This window comes from Rhea americana, unplaced genomic scaffold (assembly GCF_003343005.1).
Source record: "Rhea americana isolate MKP2758 unplaced genomic scaffold, rheAme1 scaffold_9, whole genome shotgun sequence".
NCBI classification, from domain to species: domain Eukaryota; kingdom Metazoa; phylum Chordata; class Aves; order Rheiformes; family Rheidae; genus Rhea; species Rhea americana.
The window spans coordinates 1,332,986-1,360,626 of NW_028187088.1; the positions used below are offsets into that span (position 1 = coordinate 1,332,986).

The window sequence follows — 27,641 nt, forward strand, 5'->3', positions numbered from 1 at the left end:
GGGAGAGGAGACTGCAAACTAATCTAGCTGGAATACAACAAGCACATTGGAATGAACTAGGGGTAAGGGTGGCAGCAATTTTGAAAATACCCATTGAAATGAATCATGACTATTGAAGAGTCTGGCTAATGGGAYTTAGGGGCAGACAAGAGCCCATATTATTATATTGTGTATGTCTTATTTATATCTAATATTATGGASTGAAGGTACCCTGGAAGGAAATCTTAATTATGGCACCCATCAGAGATTTTCATTTTAAAACAGGGAGGGGGAGAGGGACTGCATCTTCTCTCCACAAGCACAAGTTTCCTGAATATTACTTAACCCTAGTGCTTTCTTCTGTACTTAAGATGCTGTATCAGCGCCTCAGATGCCTTTACCRAAAGAGAAAAGAAAAATACAAAAGCTATAAACCTTTGAGGATGTAAGCGATARAAACTTGGAAGGCAATCTAAGCACATTTTGAAAACATTTATTTAAATAAGCCATGACTATCAGGCTAAACTATTAGGAAGGAAAACAGTTAAAAACTGAAGGTGACAAATGAACAAACTTCACTTTGAGCAAGTAAGAGCTGGCAGAGCTTCAAACTAGGCTACCTCTGTTCTAAAGTTAAAGCACTTGTTAATAAAGGTTTAAGCTACGACAGCATAAAGAGTGCCTTCTCTTCACATAGGCTTGTTTCATAAACTTTTTTTTYYTYTTTTTTTTTATCAGCACTATATGAATGCGCATTTCCATATGGTGTTGTCTTTGAAAAAAGTGCATGGAGGTTTGATGCTGGCTTGCTCTATAAGGTAAGATGTATTTTCTGGTGACAGACTGTGTAGAGGAACATGCAACCAAATGYACTTGAAGCATCCTTGCACAGCAGCAGGAATGTATGGAACAAAACTAAAAAGTACTCAACTGAGAGTATCCTTGTTTGTCCTTCAGTAGAACAGCATTACAAAGCCTCTTCAACACATACTTTGTCAAAGGGAYAGTGAAGAACCAAACAAAAGAAATTCAAATCTCAGCCAATTAAAGTATCCTTAGGCTTTTCCCYTGGATCTGTTCACTTTATTTCTTCCCACCTCATCAGATGTGATTTAAAAGCAAGAGYCTGCATTTCAAAGGCTTCTCTTCTTGTGCCCATTAATGGTCTGCTTTGGAATTTATGGCTTAAGAAGAGGGAGACCTCTTGATTTCTTTACAAGATATGTGATTAAAAATTTGATAATATTAGAAGATATTCTGGGATCTTATTTCAGTTAGAGAGCCTGAATCCAATACAGTTCACTTTTATAGACTACAGAGCTGCTTAAACAACAGCCATTTAAATTACCATAAGAACAGGTGTTGTGATTTATAATGTAAACTTAAACATCAAACACAAATAGCCTTCTGGGGATGTTCTGAAGACAAAAATCATGTCTGAGAGGCCTTTCTCATCATTTTCTTTCCTAAAAAATAATTACTTATATTGTTGAAGTGTATTACAATAGATGAGACTCAAATATTCACATTACCTATTAGAGCCCTGCAAACGTATGTCCCAGTAACCCTTTTAACTGTAGGTACATTATATATTTACATCATCTAACAAAATATTATTTATTTATTTCCAATAGCACCCAGCATGCACTACCTGCTTTCTAAACACTTGAGATTAATTGTTGCTGCTCAGGAGAGAGGATTAGCAGAGAGGACTAAAGTAGGCCTAACAGATAGAAATGCTGGAGTGGGAACAATATTAAACACTGTATATACATAATTTAATCCTTTTGTGTGCATGTGAATATATATTTATGTACATAATATATATAAAAATACATACACTTTACAGATRTGTTTATGTACATGTATTTATACAAAATTCAAAGCACTCATTTAAACAGCAAAACACAGAATTGAGTTTCAGAAGGTCTTTGTACAGGAGATTGAGCCATGCAGATGAATGAATATACACACATATGAGCAGTTTCTCTGATCAAGTAGATGTCCATATGATCCCTTTTATCCAGGCATCCTATAAATTCTGCACGACAACATAGACCTGGCCTCAGAAGATACAGCATGAGAGACTTATAGACAGAGACACGCAGATAGATAGCCTGTTGCAAACAAAGACCGYCAAAATTGAAAATGACAATTGATTCTTAATTAAAAGTTAGAAATATAAACAGTCAGTCAGTACTCTAGCCTCTGCTAAAAATAGCAGAGAATTTGCTTGTTTGCCTTTTTTCTTCTTCCCCCCCAAGAAGCCAAGCCATACGTTTAGAGGAACGGCTATACAGATTTCAGAGATTTAATTTTCCTCAAGCACAGGCCATAAATTAAAATACGGCAATCCAATCCCATTAATAGTGCAAGAAAAAGCTAAGTGGCTGCTTTGGTCTTTGCTTTCATGAACTTGTGTCAAGTTCAGTGACTTCAAAGAGATTTCCATTTCATTTCTACAAATGAAGAGAACAGACAGACAGAGAGTCTCTGTCATCTTCAGATGCCTTAAGAAAATAGAAGAAAAACATGCCTGTATCTCATTCGCTTAATGATTTTAGCTGCAAAAGGAATCCCATGGTCGGCAGACGACCCTCAGGGCAAGGGCTTGAGGTCTGTCACAGTATATAAGGCTTCTCCAAACCCACTCCATTATCTTCATTATTGTATACCAGGAATAAAAGGGGACTGACTCCTCTTCTGAAGTCCAAGTTAGAAAGAACAGAATGTTTCACATAAAATAACATTGTGTGACTTCAGTAATAGGTTTATGCCTCTGGGGGCCTAAATACTAAAGCAGCATACAATGATTTTCTGCAGAATTTGAGATGAGGAAAACGAATACTCTATCAGCAATGAGTAAAATTCCACAAATTTTAGATTCACTAAAACACTCCATGCCCCTGTGTCACCATGACTYATTCTCAATCCCATCGTCTCATGAAATAAGAGTAAAAAGGCAAGTTTAGTAATAAAGAGCATAGGGTTTTAGGAACTAAGTAGAAATGCCTGAGAAAAACAAAATCATATACAAATGCAAGGAAGAAAAAGAAGTGACAGGCTTTTAGAAAGTTCTTAGGAATAAGTAGGTAGTATATAAGGGAGTTTATCCAAGGGACAAATCAACATAGAAACCATATGATCAGTGATGCTTCCCTTGTCAGAGCATGTGTGGGTATGTGTCCACAAATGTTTAYACATACATGTGCATGTTCATACACTCTGAGCAGTATGCTTTGTAACACTGTAAAAAAACCCTTGCCATTTACTCACACAATTTACTAAGTATCAACCCTTACTTTCCAACAAACACTCTTTAAGAAAACCATTTGCCTTAGGTTAGTAAAGTCCGCTAATAACGGTCAGTCCTGTATCAATATTTTGGAGCATCTGGCTTGTCCTCAAAACTCATTCAAGAAAAGAGAAGTCCTTTCACTGGCTCAATTGAGGTTTGGATCAAGGCCTGAAGTTGTTCATCCAGTACTCCTCTGTTTTTCAGTTTTGAAGAAATAGTCCATTTGAAAGAATGTTTTAAAAGCTTACTTCCTACAGTAATTCATAAGACAATTTCAAACAATAAAAAACAGTAAATACAGCCTACTGTAAGAGTTTAATACATAAACCTTTGAGCACATAGAGAAATAAGCATCTGGCTCATATCTGGTCTTAGAAAGACTTAAGGGAAATTTATTTAATTAAACCTCAGTTATTGGTGCAAATGTTTCCCTTCTCTCCCAAAGAGAAACAAACTACTGTATTATTGTTGTTGATATAATACAGCAGTGCTTAACCAAGATTCTTGGCCTTATCCTACAGAACTTCACAAACTAGTAAAACTAAAAATTACTGAAAAACACAGCAACAATCATCACTGAATTGTTACCTACATGTGCTATTAAAGATTGCCACTTTTAACTTATCTTATTCATGGAGGAAATCATTAATATGCTAATTACCCAACTTGCAACCAGTGATGACTGACGTGTCTACTTTTGCACTATATAAAGAAGACACAACAACAAGATGATTTTCTACAAGAGTTCAAATAGAAAAAAACATTCTGTTTGCGATAGTATGCTCTTTTAGGGAAAGAGGCTCATATTTGTGGAAGATCTCTAGGAACAGACTTGCCTTCTGCACCCAGAAATACATACTTTTAATTAGCCACTCTAAAAAAATTAATCATGCTGGCTGAAGGAAGGGGGAGGGAGACTTGTCAAGATGATGCATTTGTCCCTCAACACCTTTCAATGCCTCTTTGCAAGTCTAATTTTCTTCCTAGCTAGCTCACCTCTCTGGCCTCCTTTTGTTTCATGTCCCACTTCCCATTCTCTTATAACTTCCGAACTTTTGTTAGTTCGCTTTTAAGGAGAAAGGGAGAAAAAAAGCCCTTTCCTAATCATTTTTTTTTCTTCTGGATGGGGAGTAAGCAGAGACATGAATATGGCACCCTCATAATGATTTAACTAGGGCTTAATGAAATTTTCATCACAACCTGCTGTTCATTTTAATGGCCTTTGAAAGACAATAGAACAATGGCTAGAGGGAAGAAAAGATTTTCTGTTGCATGCATTTGCAAAGCCCAACATTCAGTTGCTCCCCCTCCCCTCTCTTCCAATCTCTTCACAAAGCTGTAGATCTTTTGTTTGTACTGTATATTTTCATCTTAGTAAAGCTGGGATAATGCATAGGCTCTGTAACCACCACTCTGTAACCACTCTCACGTCTATCTGTGGCCTTTTCCTAATGGAGTCTGTGCAGCATGTACAACTTCCCACTCAACACAGTATTTATACATTGCCCAGAACCCTCTGCTCTTTCCTCTCTCTTAAACATAATCTGGTCTCTTTTCTCCCATTGTACCATACACAGAGAAGATCTTTTCCCATTCAAAGGCACAAGGTAGGTGATGGCATTGGCCAGTAAGTCAATGTAAAGGCAAAACAAAATGCTCTGATTAAATGTAATATTTTGAAAAATACTTAGGAAAAGAATTGTTTCCCAGCAGCTCCTTATTGTGTGTTTCATTTAAGACGGGAAAATTAACTTATGTTACCATCATGCTTGTGTATGTAATAGCATGCCTGTGATTGCACCTAGTTTTGTTTTAGTATACAGGCTGTCCTAAAATTTTCTTTTTGGTGTTGTCAGTGTTTGCTTAAACACTTAGGTGGCTTAGAGGATCATGCTTTTAAACAGCTGAAGCATATTTCTAAAAAAAAAAAAAAAGTATAAAAGAAAATACAGTGTTACTGTTGTGTGTTACGGAATAAGGCTCAGTGAATTCACACAACATCAACAGATCCCCAGTCCCCTCTCTGGAGATCTAGCTGTAAAATATACATGCTGGATACCTACGGAGAGTTTAATGAGAACCTTGCCTTTCAGTCAGTGGTTTGAATCTACCCCAAATAGGAAGGGACTGAAAATCTTATTTATAGGCAAGATGTTCTATGGCTTCCAAGGGATGAGATGTTTGGTCTTAGTCTACAGAGGACAAGTGGCATCATCACTGGCTGAACATACAGTCTCAAAAGGAAACCGGTTCTCCAGACACAATCACTATATGCCAGAGTTGAAACTTGTTGGCCAGATACAATATAGAGAAATACTGTATTATATCTACTTCCATGGCATCTGCACAATAGATAAATAGTGAATGACATGATAGGACACACTCCATCCAAAAGCTTTCTTGAATTCCAAATTTAACATTTTACCTTGCAAATAATGGCATATCTACTACATGTTTTGTAGAAAAAGAATGTCATTGCTGATAACATTGTTTTTTTTTGCTCTAGAATGTTGTCAGCAGTAGGGGGAGGTGGGGGAAATGTCATGGTGTAAATGACCYGAGGCAATCACAAATACAGTATTCATGGTGCCAGTCTTGAGGATGGTAACAGGATGCTTGTGCCTATTGTAACTGTGACAAAAAGACCATAATGTCAGACAAAGGCTCTCATTTGGGAAAAGCTAAAAATGTTAGCAATGATAGGAGACTGTTAAAATTTATCTTTAATATAGGCATGAATTATGAGTTCCTTACTTCAATTTTGCTAGCAAGAAAAAGCAAATAGAGCAGAAAATKAGAAGATTAAAAAGTATATGCATCCAAAGAATCTGGAGAAAAAACAAAATGGAAAATTTTGGCCAGTTTCCCAGGCCTTACCTTCTGGCTCATTTTTGATGAGCTCTTCCATTTTTCTTTGCTTAAGAGTGTCTACAACATCCGCTAGGCTCCCTTTGCGCCTTTCAGGGGTTCCCAGGGCTGTGCTGGACAATGATTCTCCACTCTGACGCCCACCTTCTTCTGCCTTCAAGGGTGAGGTAGATGAGTTGTGCGGGGCAAATGAAGACATCACTTTATTGCCATCAACTTCCTGAAAGAGGAGAAAAATGAGATAAAACATTTTTTTCTTTTTTTAGAGAAGAAAAAGATAGAAAAAAGAATAATTCTTTGTTCTTTTGAGTTCATTGCTGTTTGTTCTTCTGTAGAAACCTTTAAAAAGGCATGCAATGCTTCAAAAACACCCAGAACAAAGCCTATCCATGAAGCATAAACCAAGATTACAGGCTGAAGTGAGCAAAGATCAGCTTGCAAGAGACGCACATAAAATGCAGTTTTTCCCTAATTGAGAAGAAGTGTTCTACTCACAGATTTCCTAATAACAATGATATTGATTATCTTTAATTGTTTGCTCTTTTAAAGTTTTATTTAGAACAAAATCTTCAATTTTCATAAGGACCATTCATTTCCTGACTTTTAAAAACACTTAATAATATGATGCTCAGTTGTTGTAAGAAATGTAAGAAATGAAATAGTAATCAAATATTAAATGCCCTTCACTACATGATTTAACTCTCAAGTAGTTCGCCCATCTCTAAGGAAGAAACAATTGTTTTCTGGCTTCTAATTCGCTTTCTATTCTCCTCTTCCATCTCATACCTCTATTCCTTGTAGAGACAATATTTTTCACAAAGGTGGTCCTAATGACTCTCACAGGTGGCACCATGACAAAATGCTATAATTTCCTGGAATATACACACAATCCTCCTCACGTGAGAGTCCACACAGGTCTACTCATTAATTTTAATCGAAGCCAAAACTGGTTCCAGCATCTGTAAATTTCCATTCATTAATGTAAGAGCATTACCCCCACACCTCCTATGATGTTCTCTCATATACTCCTTCCCCTTTTCATGTCTCTTTTATACCCTTCCATACACACCTCTGAAACCCTTTTTTTCTCTCCTAATATATGCCACCTAGATTTTTCAAAAACTTAGGTCAATGTCTCCAGACAAGGCTTGTTATAGAGTGTATACAATGAGTGATATAATGTTGCCTAAAATATTATTTCCATCAGTCATTATTATGAGTTTTTATTTTGAACTGATTCTCCAGCCATTTTTTCCCTTTCCTTCTCTTATTTCCTTGCATTTGTTTTCCAGATGTTTAATTATTATTAAATAAATAACAATGAAATAGAAATAATAATTTCATTATTTCTAATAAAGTCACCAGACTATCTTGCGATTTGAGTTACCAAGTTGGTAGAAAAATCTAAGTAATTTTTAAATTGTTTTCATTTTACAAGGTTTGAAATAGATACATACTCAATTTTAGTGGTATGCTATCTTTTTATTGATTGATCTTTTCCTGAGTAATTCTTGGTACGTCTAGTTTACTTAAACCCCAATATTTCAGCAAGAAATGGAACTTTTCATAAATAAAATACAAACTGCCAAAAATGATCTTGATAAAATTTGAATTAAGCAACATGGTAGATATGAAGTAAAAAACTTATTTGTTTTCACAGATTATTTCATTTTGGCAAAAAGACTACTTTTGGTTAAGAAAACTTCTAGTGAAAGCAATTTTGAGCAGCTTGAATGTGTTATACTGGTGAATAAATTCCCTAACAAAATCGGATTTAACTAAGATTACAATCTGGGCCATCATATGCCCCAAAAGCCAAACCCAGTGATGTTAATGAGAGACTTTCTACTGACGTCAATGAGCTTTTGACCAGGCCTTAAAAAAATACTCTGACTGTAGTCAACCGAACTGCTCCCTTTCTTGAAAATCCCTCCATTTTTCTTCTGTGCTTGGAAAATTACCAGTTTCTAACAATGGACTTCAAAATTGAGTTGGAGCTTAATATATATGTACGTATACATACACACACACACACACACACACACACACATATAAAAAAGTATAGACCAGAACAAGTATGTTTTTTCAAGCAATGATATAGATTAGCTGACTCACTTCAGCATCAGTTCAAACTTTATCTAACATTCAAACCTATTATCACTAAATGATAATAGGATATCAACTAAAGGATATTATTGTGGGAAAATTTCTTTCCCACAAATAAGGYCAAAAGAAACAGCTTCAAAAATATATCCTTGAATATCTTCACACTTCCAAGACAGAGAAACCAACTGCCTTATAGTTTCAGTTAAAAATCCATCTATATCATCAATTATTTGTAGGAACAATATCACTCCTAATTTTACAAGGAACTAGTTTCTTGGGTTTGTTCCAAAGCAGGACCACAGACACTCACTTGTATTTCTGTGCATGTCACACATTGGACACAGAGAGACATAAAGTATTTGCAAAGAAGCTACTGAAATGCAGGAATCATCATTGCTGTTTCCATGCCTATTTTGTGTACAGGTAAAGGTTTTTATATGTACAAATATATTCTCTGTAAAAAAGCACACTTGAGTTTGTTTTGCAGATAGAGCTGTTTAGTAACAATTTTGTTGTAAGAGAAAGAATATAAGAATAAAAGAATTGAAGGGATATGTAAGGTAATACAAGGTGATTTTCAAAATATGTATTTTACAAATCAATTGGCGTTCAAATGGAACTCCTCAGTACTTTTAAGGCTAGTAGAATTTCCATACCTCTAACTCCAGAGAAAAAAGAAGTATGAGGGGAGAGGACAAGAGAGTAACTTTTTGGTTAAAACAGAATGAAAACCCTGCATATTTGATTCCTTGGTCTTTTATATGTTCTGTGTAACTGTGGGCAAAGTCACTTTTTTTTCCAGATTTCAGTTTCCTACCTGTAAAATAGGCACAAAAGAAGTAACTTCTTACACTGTAAAGGTGTTGGAGTGAAAAACTCATTAATGATCAGAGATGCCCTGATACTGCAGCACTGGCTGAAAGCACATATATTGTACTACAGTTAAGACCTCATAGCTGGACAAAAAAGGGGCATGTTCTGTGTAGATTCTTAAAAGATAAATTACATATTAAACTACGTGTCTAAGTAATCATCCCTCAAAAAAATTGTTTCCTTAGCCTGCTCTTGTTATGCGTGCATGTATGCAGTGTTTGCATATCACATACATGGGCTATTTATACACTTGTGGTATTTAACATACACTCCACTTCATCAAAACACATACAGTAGGAGAACAGCTGCAATCACATCTCAGTGGGCTAAATTACGGTACACCAGTGAATTATTCATTCAAAAAGATCTGTAGCAATCACACATTCATTGCGTGATTTGCAATCTAAGAGGAATCCTCTCTTTTCCATGCCAGGGGATTGAGTGCACACATCAGCTATTCGTGTCGATGAGAGTTTGAAGTGTAAACTCTAGCACATCAGCTCAAGAATATACCTTCCCCATATAGCCRTGATCTTTTTAATCTGTCATCATTTAGAACAACCACCTGAAATACTCAACTACTATCTTGGCTTTCATTCACTTTAYTGATCTTTGTTCTGTTTTGTTCTTTTTCATGTTATTATCAGGGAAAAAAGAAAAAGAATTTTCAGGAGTTCTGGATTTTTGCTTTAGTCACGTAAAAAGAAAGAAAAAGGAACTTCCATGCAGAATCTACTCACATCAATGGTTATAAAAGCTAAGAAACTTACAGCAAGGAAACTGGAGAAATTATGCATGAGAGTTCAACTATGCCCCTGAAAACTTTCATAGAAACCCTTAAAGGCAAGAAAAAGACATTTGAACAACAGTCCAAAATTAATGGCTTGGGAAAGAAGTTCCCCYCAAACAAGCGGGACTTAGCAGGTTCCTTTTTTGTAAAGACAAATAGACAAATTCACACAACTTTATTCATTTAACTGAGAGAAAAACACTTGGTAATACTGCAAAGAGTGCTATTAAAAAACCTAAATATCTATTAAGGACATTTTAAAATGAAGTCCATTAAGGTGCACAAAAGTTCTGTATCTCAGTTACCAAAACAGTAGGAAAAGAGATGCTCTCTTTTACCACAGAGCAGTCCCTCTCAGCTGTGTAACCATTTCACCTGTTCAAGTTTGATTACATTCCAGCCTCTGGCAACGTTAATCCTAGTAACAGTTTTATGCAGTTAGCAGCTGCTTCATGGATGGGGCTCTATTGCGCATTTGCATTGCGAATCGCTCTGCTAATGTGTGCTGGCACAACATTTCATCCAACCCTGAACTGGGATTGTACTCACCAACACCTGATGCTGTTCTTTCTTGTTTTTCCCACTTCAGAAASGCAGGCAAGAACCTACAAAGATCCTGCTGACAGAAATACCCTAGGCCCTTTCTTCCCCTTCAACAAAGGAAAACGGATTGACCCACGTTTCGTGTCTTCTGCTTCTGTTYCAATCCACCGGAAGACATGTTCATTTATAAGAAAGTTGTCACTATATTGCCAAACAGCTTTCCGCCTATGCAGGAAATATCTCTTCCAAGGTTTAATGATAAAACTGGCTTCTACCCTTTCAGGATGAGGTCAATAATCTTCCTTTGTTAATCTTGGGCAAGCTTTACTTAATCTAGCCCCCTTGTCACCTTTGTGATTGACAGGAAAAGTCATGTCACTGGACAATGGACTTATCCTCACCGAGCAATATCTTTTTTAAAGATTACACAATGTTACCCTTGCTCTCATAAAAAGTGCAAACATTTTGCTGTTAAAAGAACCTATTCATTCCACCGATATCTTTCAAATTGTCTCTCTCCATTTTCAGGGTCCAATTCAGACCTTTTTCAATTGTAAAATGGGATGGTAAAATGTTGAAAGAAACAGGTTGCACTTTACTTGGTGAGATTTCTAAAATATCTTAGTGCTCTAAATAGATCTCAGCTTCTCCTTCCTTATCTAGAGATGCACATTGTTCTTGATCTGCAATTAGATGGAAAATTGTTTTGTGACATTAATATTTTGTCTCAAATCAACAAATAATCGAAGCAGAAGAAAATTCAGAACTAAGCCTGAAACTGTTAATTACCACCATATGCTATGCAAGCAGGCTGCATCTGCAGCATAAAAATTGTTACGTGAACACAGCTTTGGGCTTTGCAGCCAAAAACACCTGGAATAAAATACTTGTGCTTTTAAAACAAATACTGATATTATCCGATTTTAAGGGGCCTGTCATCCTAAAAGCTACCTAGCAGGTTCTTTCTTCAAAGCCGGAATTTTGCCCATACTTTGCTCATTTACAATAGGTAAGGAAGATAAGAAAGCAAGCATTTTGCTCTTCTTTTTACATTACACATTTAGGCCTATTTGTTTTATAATCTCCATAGTGACCAGGAAGCTGGTAGCAGTATGACATAAGACAATCAAAAGATCAAATACTTCACACCTCTGAAGGCGAAAGATTCTTAGGCAGTTTAGTAATGTTGGCTATTTATTTTTATTTATTTTAGCTAACAAACTTTTTTGGAACTAATATGTATGTTAAAGATCCAACAGGATTACTGCCCCAAGTGAAAATCTCAGACGTAATAAAAACACTCCCAATGTCCACCGGAGATCCACCAACAATTATGTGAAAGACCAAACTTGACATTTCCAGTATTTTTAAGGTTTAAAATAAATAAAAATCACACAAATATTCAAAMGCAAGAATGATCATTTATTATTTCTTAACCTTTCATGGACAGTCTTTGCCTTAGTGTAATTAACTTAGGAGCATACATGCCATCGACTTAGTGGGAATCGTATCTTTATATCGCTTAAGTGAGTTTGAAAATTCCCTCCTTAAGAAACCTATTCTAAGTCATAGCAACTGTACTGCAGATACTGCCATAAACCTGCATTTTTTATGCCCACTGTCAACCTGGCACCTTCAAGAAGATAAAATACATATTCCATATCACTTCCCTGTGAATATTCTCTTCAAACTGTAGAATTTCTTTGCTCTAGCTTTCATTTAAGTAGATCTTTTGTCTATAGGTTTCCTTCATGGAGTGAAGTTATCAATCAGTGATGGAAAGGAATGATCCCAAACAGATTTTAAAGAAATAGTGGAGGATAYAGAGAGAAAAAGGGAGACCATACGTAAAAATACATAAAGAAAAAAAAATATGGAAGGGGATAAATACACTATTAGGAAGTAAGAACTGACAAGAACACATAACCCAATGAGAGATTAAAGAGTCATTGAAAGCTGTCACACAAGCAAATCTAGAAAGGTGTACATCTTCAGGCGCTGGTTCTTCAATCAAATTCACACAAACCAACAGTTATTCCTACACAGATAGTTTGTTTGTAGGAGTAGGATTTTAAAGATGAAGAGGAGCTGAGACATAACAGAGAAGGGCAAAGTTGATGAACGGATCTGAAAAGATGGCTGAAGAGGTCACCACAGTGGAAAGGTAAGAATTTAACTCAATTATTTTAGATACAGGTAGACTACATACTGTAAAATAGAGATGCATATTTTTGTCTTATTACTAAGGTCATGCTACAATCAAGTAAAATACACTCAAGTTGAAATTCCTTTTGACATTGCTGATATAATGTATTTGGGATTCKGTGTTCCATATTTTGGAAATTATTATCAATTATCAGAGAAATCTGATTCCATCTAGTTCTCCATCTCAAGCATTAATATATTGCTTGGCAATCATTCCTACCTCCTATCCTTTGGGCTGTATTTATTTGATGTCAAGTGCTGTATCTAATTAATGACCTCTTTTTGATGAAGCAGAAGATACACTGGTAGAGATTTGAATGAGATGACTAACAGGTATTTCCAGTGTTTGACACCTAGGAACCTGGTTGAAAATGGTTTGAAGCTCAAATATAAGACCATCTGTTCTATGAATTCTGCTACATTAGACACTCTTCTTCTACCTTTTTCCTCTATATACAAAACTGAGACTATTATTATTTTTCCTGTAGCTTGGGGCTTTTTATATAATTGATGCAAAAAGCCTTAAGATTATTGGACAAAAAACTCATAGTAGTAGTATTTTGATTTTTTATCAATGCAATAAATATTCAACTTTTATTTTACTCCATGGTGTGTTACTAATCATCTGAAAACAGAAATTGGGAACTCTGATATATCAGCCACCACCCTACAATGTCCAATAGTAACACTGAAATTAACTTTGATTTTTTCTAAATCCCATGATCCTCAGATGGCTGCTATAACTGCACTACTAAAAGATTGCAAGTGTTTCCAAGCTTTGGAGATGAGTTTTAAGAAACTGCTCTGGTGTGTTCACACAGGACTAACTTACCCGTTTTGCACTGATCTCTAACTTTATCCTTTGTGATATACAGAGCATAAGCGCACTTTTTTTTYCAAAGTGTACGAAGAAATAGGGAGGTGTCTAGTGGAATTTTTGAAATGCGTAACAATATAGATTCATTTAATTCCCACTGATTTTATTAGAGGTTCCTGGAAATAAAGAGGAGGAATCAGCATCGTGTAACTAGCTGACTCTGCACATCTTCAACACACCATTAACAAGCTGTCTACAGAACACAACCTGATAACCAATGCTTTAAAACAAACATTTCTTCTCCTCTTGCAGTTCCACCATTTCTATGGGATATATTGCAAACATAAGAGATATAGGCAAACTATGTATCTGTTTATAGGAAAAAGTAAATAAGAACACACTGAGTGAAATGCTAAAGCCTTTTTATATTGGAGCCTAATAGGTCTTCCGAGGTTTATTTTATTTGAGTTTACAGATGTTTGGTTTATTTTTAACCTACCTCTTTGTCCCACCTCTTGCAATGAAATATTCCCTGCATATAAAAGCTAATTGCAAATCTTACTACAAAATGAGGGTAGTAAATGTAATTCAATAGTGAAAACTTTATTTTGGGTAAATGTGATTAGTGACATAATTCCTGTCAGAAATCCTCAGACCAGACCTCTTCTACTGCTTTTTTTTCCCTAGAAAAACTCATCTTAAGAATGCAATATAGGTTTACACCTATTTGCTCTCAAAATACTTAACAAACAAAAGCGGCATTTTGAGAACTCCTAATATGTTAGCTATAACCTACCAAAACAAAGAACATGTTGTACTATGGCAGCCTTGTTATCTTCTTGCTAGTAATCTTTATGCTTAAAAATAATAAATAAAACTCTGCAAAAGCCCTTTAAGACTTTTATGATCTCTTCCCTGTGGGACTAAAGATCACTCTTAAGACCTTGCTAAACAAAAAATAAGACTGCTGATCAAAACAGCTTGGTAGTGTCTTCAGCATGCATTAAATCCTTGTAATAGTTTGGAAATCCTATGGTATAAAATGATYATCTTTGTGAAAATATGAGATTACTAACCATATACAACAGTTCCATTTTTATAAGTGTTACAAAATCTATGTTGATTGTCAAACCAGTTTTGTCACCTATTTTCTACCATGCAACAAACCCAGTTTCTGTGCTAAGTCCTTGAAAGAATAGGAGAAGACCATCTGAATAGAATTTAGTGATATAAATAAAAGGAATGCCATAGGCTAGCAATGACTTGTGGTCTGTTTTCAGGTACTCTGCTTTCCTACTACGATTTACTACAGTTTTCAGATGGGAAAAGGATGTGAAATCATCTCATTTGTTCTCTAGTGGCCCACAGAAAATCGTATCAAACAGACATATTTTACCTTATTTCTTTGTGAGTGGGGCTGAGAGGAGAATGGAGTAAAGAACTTCGCTCACAAGCCACGCAAGATTTGGTCAAAACTATGCCCTTTGTGTTGGGGATGATTTGTAGGATACTCTGACTGCAGAGAACAAACAAATTTGGGAACAAGTGAAAAGATAACATCCAGCACCATAAGAGCCTATGTTCATGTTCATACCTCTAATCCTTTTCATCAGGCAGGGAAATTCTGTCAAGTACCTAAAGCTAGTATGTAACAAAATGGCATATTCTTATCCCTCCAGTTTCTTCTTCTTTGTTTCATTCAGCCTAGTAAAATGTCTCAAATAGACAATAAGGTTTCCATTCCTCTTGTGAAATATTCTACACACTAAAAAAAAAATCATTGCTCAGAAACATTCCCTCATATTTACTTCATTTCAGCCCATAACTCTTTTTATACAACTTCTTCTATCAGTGCTCTAAGCTATTCTTCTTCTATGTCAGAGCTTGTACCTTCCATTCTTTTCTGGACACTTAACATTTACTTAGCCACTACTGGCCCCTATTTAGCTTTTCCTTATGCAGTTAGCTCTTTCAGTATTCCCTCACAAATCAGCTTCTACAGCTCTTTAATCATTTGTTGCTTGCATCTGAAATCCCTCCAATTTGTGGACTTCTCTACGGTAGCCAGAACTGAACACAGTATTTCACATGTAATGTTAGCAAAGTTATGAGAAGGACAATTACTGCCTTGTTATTGCTTTTTTTTTTTTTTTTTTTTTTTTGCTGCCTTGCTACATCGCAAGCCCCTATCTAATTTGTTTTAACGCACCTAAATCTTTTGCAGCATTACTGTTTTCCAAGTGCCTTACTCCCATTGATTATCTGTGTTTTGGATTACTTTCTCCAGCCGTATCAGTTTGTAATTTTACATTTGATTATTTCCTGCCATACAGCATCCCCTTGATCCCTTTGATATTATGATTCTATTCTCCCTAGTGTGCCATTGGAAACTTTAATGAGTGTATTATAATTCACTTGTTCAAACTTCTAGAATAATGTATTTATTTCTCAATATTTCTAAGATGCTGTTGTAAGCACTTGCTGCCCTGTGTATAACATACCAATAATTAAAAAACTTACAACAGGCAAAGGACTCCCATAATTATATTCACTTCAATTCACATTTTTTTCCAGCTACCTCAGATTAGTGCAAAAGATGGATTTTACTAYGTAACTAGAAGGCTCTGATAGGCCAGGATAAGCCAAAACGAGGGCACCTGCACAGGTAACATGGTCCTAGGAATTCTTCTCATTTCTACTGATGGAATTTCTCTGACGATCTCTTTGACTAGGGAATTTCAAAGAAGATACCCACCTTTTTCTAATAGAATTTATCGCTATCTTTTTCTGGTTGTTAAATAAAACCCTACGGTACAATGTCATTCTAACCATCTCCCAACAACATAATACATTACTATTTTCCTTTGTTTATAGTTATTTCACCTGCTTTTAATTAATATGTCAACACTCATATCCAAGGTAATTGGAATATTCAAATGAGATGCCTGAAAGACCTTATGAAGAAAGCACCTTATAAAGCACACATACCTATGGACTGAATTACGTGCAGCTACCAAAGATCAACTCTTCCTGGAATGACTTGTTCTTTGTATTTTTGAAGGTCCTAGCCCATGAATTTAATGTCAGGAATTCTGCACATACCCTACATCAAGGCCAGGTATGTAGCTAAATCCATTATATTTTTTTAAATAATCATGTTCTGTTTTACACACATTGATACACATGATGATTCTTATCTCCTAGCTATTTATTTGCTTTTACCCTGTATTTGTTCTATTGCTTTTCAAATGGTTACAGCTAGACTTACAGGATGCTAACTGTCAATATCATCTTTTCCTCCATTCTTTTTGAGAGATCAGTATCATTTTATTTCTTTTTCTGAAAGCAATCTTCTGAAAGATCTCATACTCCAAAAGGGCCAGAAAACATTACTAAAATTGAACAGCCCCTTGAGAAGCAGCCACATTGTCTCCACTGGGGTTACCTGTTGTATAAGATACCACATGCAGAATAAGAATTTTTCAAAATGAATTCTTGTGGTTCAAAATACGTTTGGCTAGTTTGTTTCTATTTTGAAATGCATATACCTTCTAGCACTCAGGAATCACGGATCTGTTTTTATGCAAGTCTTCCATTCTCTTACCCCCTTTTTATAGACATCACCAATTACACTTTGTCTACTACTTACTCTCTTATATTTCTTAACTATGATCATACAGACAATCCCATAACTTATAGAGAATAATTGTTTTTGTCCTCTTCAACAATTATTAAAAGACCTATGCTCTTTCCAGAATTTATTTTGCCTTCTCTCCTCTTTATGCCCTTTATAACTTAATCTTCCTTCAATCAAGGACAGTTTCACAATTTTAGTGAAATAGAATTTGGAATTCTAATATAAACCAAAGTATTTTTTTCAGCTTTAGAAGAAAGATCACACAAGGAATGTTAATGAGGTATTAGTAAGGTGTTAAAAAAAACCATAACCCTTTATAAACATAATAAATATATTCACAAAAAGTCAGTTCCACAGAAGATGTCCACAGAGTAGGATTCAATTATATTTCAATCTTACACACTTCCCACAAAGGATGGTGTTTAATGAGAGAATGCCAAATTTATCAGCATAATTAATAAAAATTAATACATCGTAAGTCATTCCACATAGTTCTAACGTATATTGCACTTACATATTAATGCCAGTCTAACAACCATTAATTAATCCTCATAAAAGCCCTGCAAGATATTACATATAGGGCAAATTAGGAAACAAAACAGCCCGATTTACCAGATTTCAAACAAGATAATGGCGGAGTATTTTCAGCATTCAAGGGCTACTAAGTACCAATTCTTTCTTCACTCTTCTAGGTCTTAGCAAATCTCAAACGGTAACATTACATCCTGCTCTGGGGAGTAGCATAATGTCATTTCATAATTTAAGTTCCATTCCAATGCTTGTTYGAGCAGAGCTTAAATAAGATTTAAAATGCACACAGACCCAGCACACAGTTTAGGCTGTGGCTAAGTGATGTAAAAAGAAGATAAATTCTAATTAAAGATAGATTCAAAGATCTTCTTGCTCTGCATATCACTTATTATTTCTTCTGTTCCTTTAAACTGCAATCTGTAGCATACACAGCCTACTATGAAGACAGTTCTGTGATAAGATGATATCAAGGGATGTTGTGACACTCTTGATTAGGAATTACATAGTAACCAAACTCTACAGAAATGATAATTTCCTTCCCCTTTCACATCAGCTACCTAAATTATTCTGAGTAATACAAATGGTCTTTCTTAGTTTTAAGGCAATTCATTTTCATTGTTTTCTGCCATCCATTTTCTTTTAAGAAATCATATCCTTGTAGTTGATTAGGTCTACTAAACATTTTCCTTACCAACTAATCCTGTCCACTGTTGTATCTTATGTTCATAAACAAACAAAACCAACAACATCTGTTCTTCTTAAGGCATACAAGCTATGCATAACTTTTGCAGGAATTAGCCCTTCTTCTCCAAGCTCCTCTTTGAATCACTGATCTCTGAGTTTTCACTGTAGTTTTCAGTCACCACGGAGTGATACCGAAAAATTCACAGAATTGCTCAGCCAAAGTAAGAGAGACATAGTTCTCTCCATTTTGACTAGAAAGAACCTAAACCTATCTTGTGATGACGAAGTACTGGCTGACTAACAGAGCTTGGTTTTAAACRGTATGTTTCTTCTGGTCTTAAATGTATCACAACAGAACCTCAGGATGTGATCCTGTCAGGTATCACTGCGCTTACTAGCAGTGAGCTGAAGTACAGAAGAAACAGAAAAGTTCTCTGCAATCTATTCATTGTACTTAACGATATTAATCAGGGAAAAATAACTTAAAAGTTCCTATCGAGCACCTACAGACCTTACAAACAGATAGACCATGAACGGTCCAACAGGTATTTGGTTATAAGAGTCACACTTTGTCTTCTTGATTATTTTTTTACAGTAGATTTTGGAGGSTTTTCTTATTTTCCTTCTGCCCTTCTATTCTCATAGATGTGTGTCAACACTTAYGGCATATGTATTTATACATATGTAACAGAATTAGGCAAGAGTTCTTCATTTCAGTTTTTATAATCTTCAGATGTGTGCAGACTACACATTTTAGAAATACATTGCCTGAATAAATTCAATTATCTGAAGAGCAGTGAAAAATCATATGCAAATGACATTATATGCAGGAATTGTGCCAAGAGCTTATTTCTATTGTCCAAGGCACAAGCAGGCAAAAGCTAGTGTCTAACACACAAGTCCAGCACATTTGAAAGGCATCCAGTCTTCCTTATATTATCTCTGACATTACTGGAAGTTGCACTTACATATTTATGTAAAGCTCATCTCAATATGGTTTGGTATTACATTTCTGTTATTTAAACATTTTATAGTATTCCCTAATTAAGGTTCAAAGAAATTTCTAAAAATAGAGCACAGAAAAAAGGTGATATAACAGTATTTTGCAACACTGGATATACCCAACATCTGATTCTTTTCTTGAATAGCTAATGCAATACATGATAGTCATGTTCATGACTATTAATATTAGTAAGGTTATCATGTCAGCATTCTGCTTCTTTCATCAGTATCATGCATTACTTTGCAAGCATATTTGTTATTTATAGATATGTAAGGTACCTTCCTCATTCCTTCAAAGTCTTATATTAAAGAAAAGTTAAAAAACTTGTGAAGGAACACATACATACTCTCCCAGCTGTCTTGTCTTTCAACTCAGCTTTATACACCTTTATCATCTTTATCAAAATAAATGGGAAAATATATAGCAGCTAGCACCCTTGCAAATTGCTAGCTATTTTTTCCTACAAGGGTTACGTTAATTTTAGATTTATACAAAACAGTATAAGTTTACAATGGAAACATTTTAACTCTGCTTTTATAACTGGTGAACGTCCAACTATATGTGGGGATAAGCAGAAAAGTAACTGGAAAATGTCATCATTATTCAACATACTTGTTCCCCATTTATTTTTTGAGTCATGTCTATCTGCTTACTTTATTGACTAAAACAATTTTTTTTACTACCATTAGCACTGAAGAGTCAATACAGCTATAAAAGAAGGAACTTAGACTCTGCTTTGCTACACATATCATCAACAAAATAGTCAGTTAAGTACCATTCGCAAAATGTTTATTACTAGGGATGATGTGAGGCAAAAAGGACACAGCTTTATTTCCAAACCCCAGGTTAAGTTTGCATTATAGGCAATTAATAAAAATATCATACTTTTATGCAACTAAATTTGACCACTAAAGCCACAGCAAGACAGAAAAGGTGGGACCCTGTAATGTCATTTTTACAGTCATTTATCTGACTATAACCACACTTTAAAGCATTAAGGTCAGCCGGTCACAAAGCATGAGCTATACTTCTGACTAGCATGCACTGCATTTGACTTGAGAGTGAATAAGGGACTGACACTCCATTAACCTTCACAAGCACAATTATTTATCAAAACAGTTCAAAAGAGTACCCAACAAAGAACTGATAAATCTGGAACCAAAAAAACGAAACTGGAGCAGAACAAACTGATCCTTTGCCAGTGAGGAAGAGCCATTTCCCATTACAGCTCCTGGGGCAAGTTGTCCAGCTGGTTTTCCTATAGTACTATTCATTTTAACTGACTRTTGTTCAATTCACTTTTGACAAAATCTCAGAACTTTTTAGCACTTCATTTCCYTCATCTTTTTAAGAAATAATGTATGCTAATATCCTGTATTTATAGGCATCTTTAGATGCCTTTCAGACTTTCTTCAGATCTCACACACAAAATTCAGAAGAGTTCTGACGTATTTGCTCATATGAACAATTTCGTGCTTTCAGCAAAGACTACACCTGTTCTAGAGCCTGGTGAGCTGACCCTCATCTTCCTATCACCATACAAACTTTTCTTGCTTTATTACAGCASCTATGTGGGTTTATATCCATGTAGTCTTCAAATTTTGTTAATTTTGTAAGACTTCTATAATATCCTTACGTTGAGAAATTTTATCCGACTTCCCACCGAAGCACGATGTTCATCTGTTCCTCAGCAGCTGTCATCTGCCATCCATTACGTTGACTGTTTGACTGTAGCAGCTCTCTGCGCTTCCAAAGAAAAGGGAATTTGCCCAAAATATTCCACCAAAAAGTGGAGCAAGGAAGAATGGAAAGAAGGTCCTTTTTGTGAGGGGACAGGAGGAAGAGAAAGGGCAATCAGTGCTCACTGCCATCTTGTCGCTCATACATGTTTTCCTTTGGCAGGAAACTACAGTCCTTTATTCCACTTTTGCCTAGACTGATCTCCAGCCTCTCTCAAGTGCACTCAGGGGAAGAAATCACTAAGTATTCACTACCAGAGTTGCAGTTGCCYTGCTAGAACTCTAAAGAAAGCAGTGGTGGGTAGCAGTTGAACTGCTTCCTTATTCGTTATTCTCCCTTTAAGATCAGTACCAATCTCCCCAYGTTGTAAAATGCATTAAGCTCCATAAGTAAAAATAGCTTTGGTTTTCAGATGGTTCATTTGTATAAGCTCTTTCTGGTGGTCACACGACAAATCTTTAAAACCTAAGAATAGATAGATAAGGAAAAGAGACTCACCTTAAGTGGAAAGTAGCTTTTCTTCTAACAAGTATCCCAAAACATAGTAAAAAGATGAGAACTGCTTATGCACAGAGCAGTCAATCTTCCCTGTCTGCTAATAAGGTGGGAAGGTTGACTTGATAACTCCTTTTAACAGAGGCTTTTTAAATGCATACAATACACAAAAGCACCACTCTCATTATAGTAGTTACTTTATTATTTCTGCTTGTACAAACAGCAAATTATTCAAAGATCATAGAAAAAAACGGACTTTGATTTTACATGTGTTGCACACTATTTTGTGTATGAGAAAACTATATTCAGAGGACTGAATACATTTTAAAATGTGATTCAGATCATTGATATCATGAGGGCTAATGTTTATTTTCCCCAATAACTTTCAGATTAAATATCTTAAAAGATTTGCTCTCTGCCATCTCCTAGGGTTGAGATTTGGACAACGTTCCTTCTTCCTTCCTAAAAGGAAAGATCTCACAGTCAGACTTCACTGCCAATGCTTTTGATATACAGGAGTAACTATTATCCATTTAGTTATTCCACAGCTCTGCAGTCAGAGCTCTAGAAAGCTAACAAGCCCTCAAAACTTCACTTTTGCCAGTGAACTAATCAAAAGACAGTGAGACACAAAACTTCTTCCTTCCATTACAGAATTCATTCTGGGTGAACGATACAGCCTCGTGCCAGACAGAGTTTAACTGCAAGTTAATTGGACGAAACTACTCAGCATCATTCATGACACATTGGCCAAACCACCTGGAGTCCGTTTATACTTTGAATTACACTTTTTTTCTGTAGAAACTCAGATGTACCTGTTGCTGACATCATTTTCATTAACAGGCAAATACACTAAGCAGCAGACATAGCTGTTAAAACATGCATGTTTCCACCACTGTTATTTTCAGGGGAGCAACAAACCAGTAGAAGTTTTTAAGAAAAATATGATGGAGACAGAACCTCCACATACCAAAAGAAGAAAAGTTTGACAAGAGGAGATGTGGTATCAGCGCTTAAACTCAAAGACAGTTGCCAAAAAGAGGAATATATATATTTCTTCTTGCCATTGTAGCTAGGACACACATTAATGAGCTAAAAGTGAAGCAGGAAAGATTTGGGTTATGCATTAGTARTAACTTTCTAATAGGAAAGATATTCATAAAGCCTACCAGGCAATCTGTCCCAGTGTAAGTCTTCATCGTGGAATAACTTTAAGAAGTTGGACTACTATCTGACAGAAATGGCAYTGGTACAGTTGATCCCTGGATTGAAGCTGGGACTGGGTGACCTCTGCAACTCCTCRCAGCCCTACAATTCTGTAAAATGCAGTGCTGACATACATTGACGAAGAGATGGACTCATTCAGTAGAGGCTCTATAGATCTGTAAAGGACTTATTCACTAAGCTGGATCAGGTCTTTTTGGTTATGTTTTGCTTTGGGTATTTTTTTGTTTATTTTTCTCAAATAAATCAATAGGCTTGGGCCATTTTCCAAAGATGAGATTTGGTAAGTTTGAAGCCAAACCTCTCAAGCTTTACTCAGGAGATAAGTGCTCAACAATGCRCCAGATTCATCAAAGCTTTACAGACTTACTTAAAAGAGAAAGAAAACAATTCAGCCAACTCATTTAAAATCAAATCAGGCAGTTGAAAATCTATTCCTGAGATTTGGTAAATCTGTCTTTTTTTTCTTAATTATTTTTTTAAATGTTTCAAGAGTCCCTCATTTGGAAGGTACTTCAGGGGGCTCAGGCAACTCTCTTTCAAAATCTTTCTTTTTTATTGCCTGATTATGAGCAGTGTATTTCTCATCACTGTAGGAGGAGATGGTTAAAAATTACATGTATATTTTCTTACCTTCCTCTCAGGTCCCCTTTTTATTTTAAAGGAGTGACTTTGGTTAGCTTTTAAGRACTTAAAAAATATTTTGAACTTTCCACCAAAGGTCTGTTAAATTAAAGCAGTGTTTTGACTTTTCARAAAGAAAAAGTAAACTTGTTTATTCACTTAAAGAAAAAAAAATAATGGCAGTGCTGCACACCAATGCACTCTATTAATGCACAAAGCTGAGCGCAGATCCCTGTTCTCAAAGAAGTTTATGAGCCTCAGAACATACTAAGTTACTCCCTTAGAATACTTCATAGGGACAGATTAGTTACTATGTTTATTTAGCTCTTGGTATCTTTGTCAGTAAGGGTAACAACTTGGGCTTGTTGGGTATACCCCACAAAAACCAAACTGAAATCACCAAAGTATTTGGTCTCCTCCCCAGACATCTTGTAAATTCACTGGTAAAATCAACTTTCATTCTGTGAAAGTTGCTGATACTACAGTCATGGGGGAAAAGTTAGCACTGCAGACCATCAGGAGGTAATCCCTCCAGCCTAATAGCAAGCCTTTATTGCAAGTGTATATGTCAAAGTAAGGAGAAAATGTTGAAAACCTTGCCATGCTTTCTTCTTCTGTTCCTTCTTTGCAAGAAAACTACTTCTTCCAAGAACACAAAAAGACCATGTGACTTTGAACTGTAAACCTGAAGATCAGTGAGTCTACCTGCTACTGAGAAACTTGCTACCGAAATGAGCTCATTAGCTTTCATTTTTACAGGCTGCTGATTGATTCATGAACCACTTACATGGTCTCTGTAAGCTGTACACAAATTATGAAATGCACTGATTCCTAAAAATAATAAATCAGTAAGTCCCTCTTTTGCGTATCTCTAGTATAAGTGCTTAGCTCAATGGCCTTCAAAATTCCCCCAAAGAAAACAATGCTAATATCAGTGTTCACAGATACACTGCATCTCAAATGGCAAATGTTCTGCCTGTAATAAGCTTTGTTGGCACCTCAGAGAAGTGCATAAAAGCTTGCTGCTGCAAATGTTACATACAAAATGTACAATACAAAATGCACAGAATTTTGCTTGAATCTGTGTAGGTGGCAGCTCAAAAAATCACAGTAAGGAACAATTGTCTGCAGCAAGGAAAATTCCAAGCTAGATGATCTATAAGGTCTTTTCCATCTTAGATCATTCCATTTCCACGACCTTCTTCATATGACCAAAGTAGTGAAACTTCTACGGCATCCCAGAGTTGGTGCTGAGTTTTAGGAACAAAAGTGTCTTCTCTTTTCAACTGATAGTCTACATGTAGGAATAGAACCTGCTAAATACTAGGAGACTCATCAAAGGAAGAGGTAGGGAAGGATTCCTTACCCCAAAGGAAGATGGAGCCTTAATGTCATGTTTTCAGTACATGTTTGCTGTTTCTAGTGCTACATTGGTCAGCCAGACTTCACCTGGACTCTGGCTGCTTATAAAAATTCTAGCAAAAAAAATGATATTTTGGACCTGTACACCTGCAAATTCTGAAGCACTTCATAACCTAATTTGCAGTAATTTGCTGAAGGTGACGTGGGCCTTGAGCCAATACTTATTAAAGACAAAGCAGTCTTTACACTAACTTCAAAGCTTCGGATCAGACACATAGKGAATCACTACACAGTAAACAAAAATCAGGAATGAGGAACAGAAATCCCAGTCTAAAGAAAAGCTGACRTTCTCGCCTTCATTGCTTCAGTTTACTGAGCGAGGTAGGGGGGCAAAGCCCCCCGACGGAGTCTACCACAACAGCCCAACTCCATTTCAGAGCTCTTGGCCTCCTTGCCCCGCCGTGAGGGCAGGGCGATGCTGGAGCAGCGCAGGGCAGCGCTGCCTCAGCGCCCACGGCTGCCAGCCGAGAAAGGGGCTAGGAGGGGCCGCCCGCAYAAGACAAAACGCCGTAACAGCAAGGAGTTGAAAGGTACAGACCAAAGAACACTGCTCAGTCCCAGTTTACTGAGAGGACATGTCATTTTTAGAAAGTTGTCCAAACAACTGTCTTCATATTCTCCACCAAAGTGGCTATTAATCAAACAACAAAGGCCCAATTAACACATAGCTGTTGTCACCTTGATGTTAAAAGCCTCTCCCCTCCCCCTCTCCTTCTTTCTTTTTGCCTTTAATGTTACAACCTAACCCAAAAATGCCTCAGGGCTCTACCGGGGAAAAAAAAGACAAGACAGAGAGAGAGGGAGAAAGAGAGAGAGAGAGAAAAGGGAGGGGAGAGAGAGGGAGAGTCTTAAATACCATCTCTCCTCTAGGCAGCAATTTCCACAGATGAAGAGGTCACCACTGTTTAACAGTGTGCTGCCACGTTAATTTAGTATGACAAGATAAAGCAGTAATCTCTGCTCCAAGAGGCTGTAAACCGCCTGCTATCCAGGGACATGCTCGAGTCGATTTGCACTGTATATCACTTTATACAATTGCCGTGACAAAGCCCCCTGAGTTCCCTCATGTAAATCTCTCCCGCTGCCTCTCAAGCCGCCTGCCAGTCAGGCAGCCCCGGCTCGGCGGTAAGCTCCGCAAACTTGCCGGCTTACGCGCGCCCGCGGCCCCCCCCGGCCCCCTCCCCGCAAGAGGAGATGTTTAGGACTTTGATAATCCATTGATCCCACTTCCATATCGGCTTGTATTTTTCAATCTGTCGTGTTAAGTTGTCAGAGAGGGCGATTAAACCGATGTTTCATGTTCTGAGATTTGCGTTCCTGGGAATGATAGTTTTCAAAGCCTTTCTTGCTAGGTTCTGCTTAAAGATTATCCCTAAGAAAGCTGATGTGAATATTATTACTGGCATAAACCTGGTAATAAAACCATAAAGTGTTTTAGGTAAAGACATTTTAGAGATATTCGGGGTTATAAACATAAGAGTTTAAAGCTGGATAGAATTTGGAGTGCTTTAAAAAAAAAAGAGAGAGAGAGAGAGAAGAAAAAAAGCCCTGTCAAGCTGTGGAGTTTTCTCTTCATGAAGCAAAACAACATATGTAAAAGGGAAAAAGGAACTCGTTTGTCTGTGTAAAATAAATAGAATTACAGAATCATAGTAGAGGGCTAGGAGAAGGCTGACCTGTGTAGTTAGATGGGAAGAAGAGGATGACAGAGCGTGTGTGGTAGCAGCGGTCAGGATACTGCCTCAAATAAAACACTAAAGCACAGTGAAAGCTACGCAGAGCGGACAGCTAAGAGAACTGCCTACGTCTCCAGCCACTGCACAGCTGAAAACATGGTATTTTTGTTGAGAAAATAGGGCGAATTCTTTGCAATATGTTGCAACTCTCATATGCCATACTGCATCTGTAGAACATGCAAGTTTTAAATTACGTCTCCTCTCTCTTTCACATCTAATTTGTGTCCTTTTCCTGTGGCCTGCAGGCATGATACAAGTCACAGCACACAACATACCAAATTGGGTGCCAAAATGAATGTGTACCCGCATTCTGGATTAAACATACATGTGGGAACAAACAGCACTAAGACATGCACAGTAGATAGGGTTCTACAAAGTAAGGTTGAAACATACCACAGTTTCATAATTAATATATAGCTAGGTCTATCAACTATGCCTATCTATGGCATTTGGAGTTGCCAGTAATGTTATAAAAATGACTAAGTAAGGCTAAATCAACCCTTTCTGATGCAGCAGGTCAGACACATTGTGTTCTCTTTACTGAATTAAATTAAAAACGAAATTTTGATATTCATTACAGCTAATAGTAAGAATGATGAATGCTTTGTTAAACACAGAAGTTTCTAATAGTAATTGAGAAGTATTCACTAAGTTTAAAATAGGGAAAACTACTGGAATCAATGACATTTTTCAAAATCGAATCTTTTCAAAATAACTTTTTAAAGGTATTTTGGATTGCTTCTGTTCTCCGATACATATTGCTAACCAACAAAGTGCAAACTGTGTATTTAAACATAAAGTTTATTATTTGATCTTAACATTGCTAGCTGGATATATAGCTAAAGGTTTGTTTTTAGAGAACATCCAGTTGTTAACACCTTACTAAATACCATCAGTGCTGGTGAAAAAAATGTTTGCTAAAATAATCACAAAAAAAGAAATAAAAGATGAGCTTGAATATGGTTATTTCTTCTACAAAAATATGAAAGAGTAAGTACACAGTAACGTGTGTTACTTCTTTAACTCCACTGTGAACGGGATTACCCTCACCTAATTTTAGCTCCAA

At 36.4% G+C, this 27,641-nt stretch overlaps 1 protein-coding gene across 19 annotated transcripts in view; it reads right to left on the reverse strand.

Annotated features, from left to right (window-relative positions):
- Positions 1-27,641, reverse strand: part of SOX5 (SRY-box transcription factor 5) — a 636,975-nt gene that overhangs the window by 218,442 nt on the left and 390,892 nt on the right. For all 19 annotated transcript variants that reach the window (XM_085324081.1, XM_085324084.1, XM_085324083.1 and 16 more), the window contains one exon: positions 6,155-6,365. In XM_085324081.1, coding sequence (XP_085180207.1) covers positions 6,155-6,365 — 211 coding nt within the window. The remainder of the gene's footprint in view (positions 1-6,154; positions 6,366-27,641) is intronic.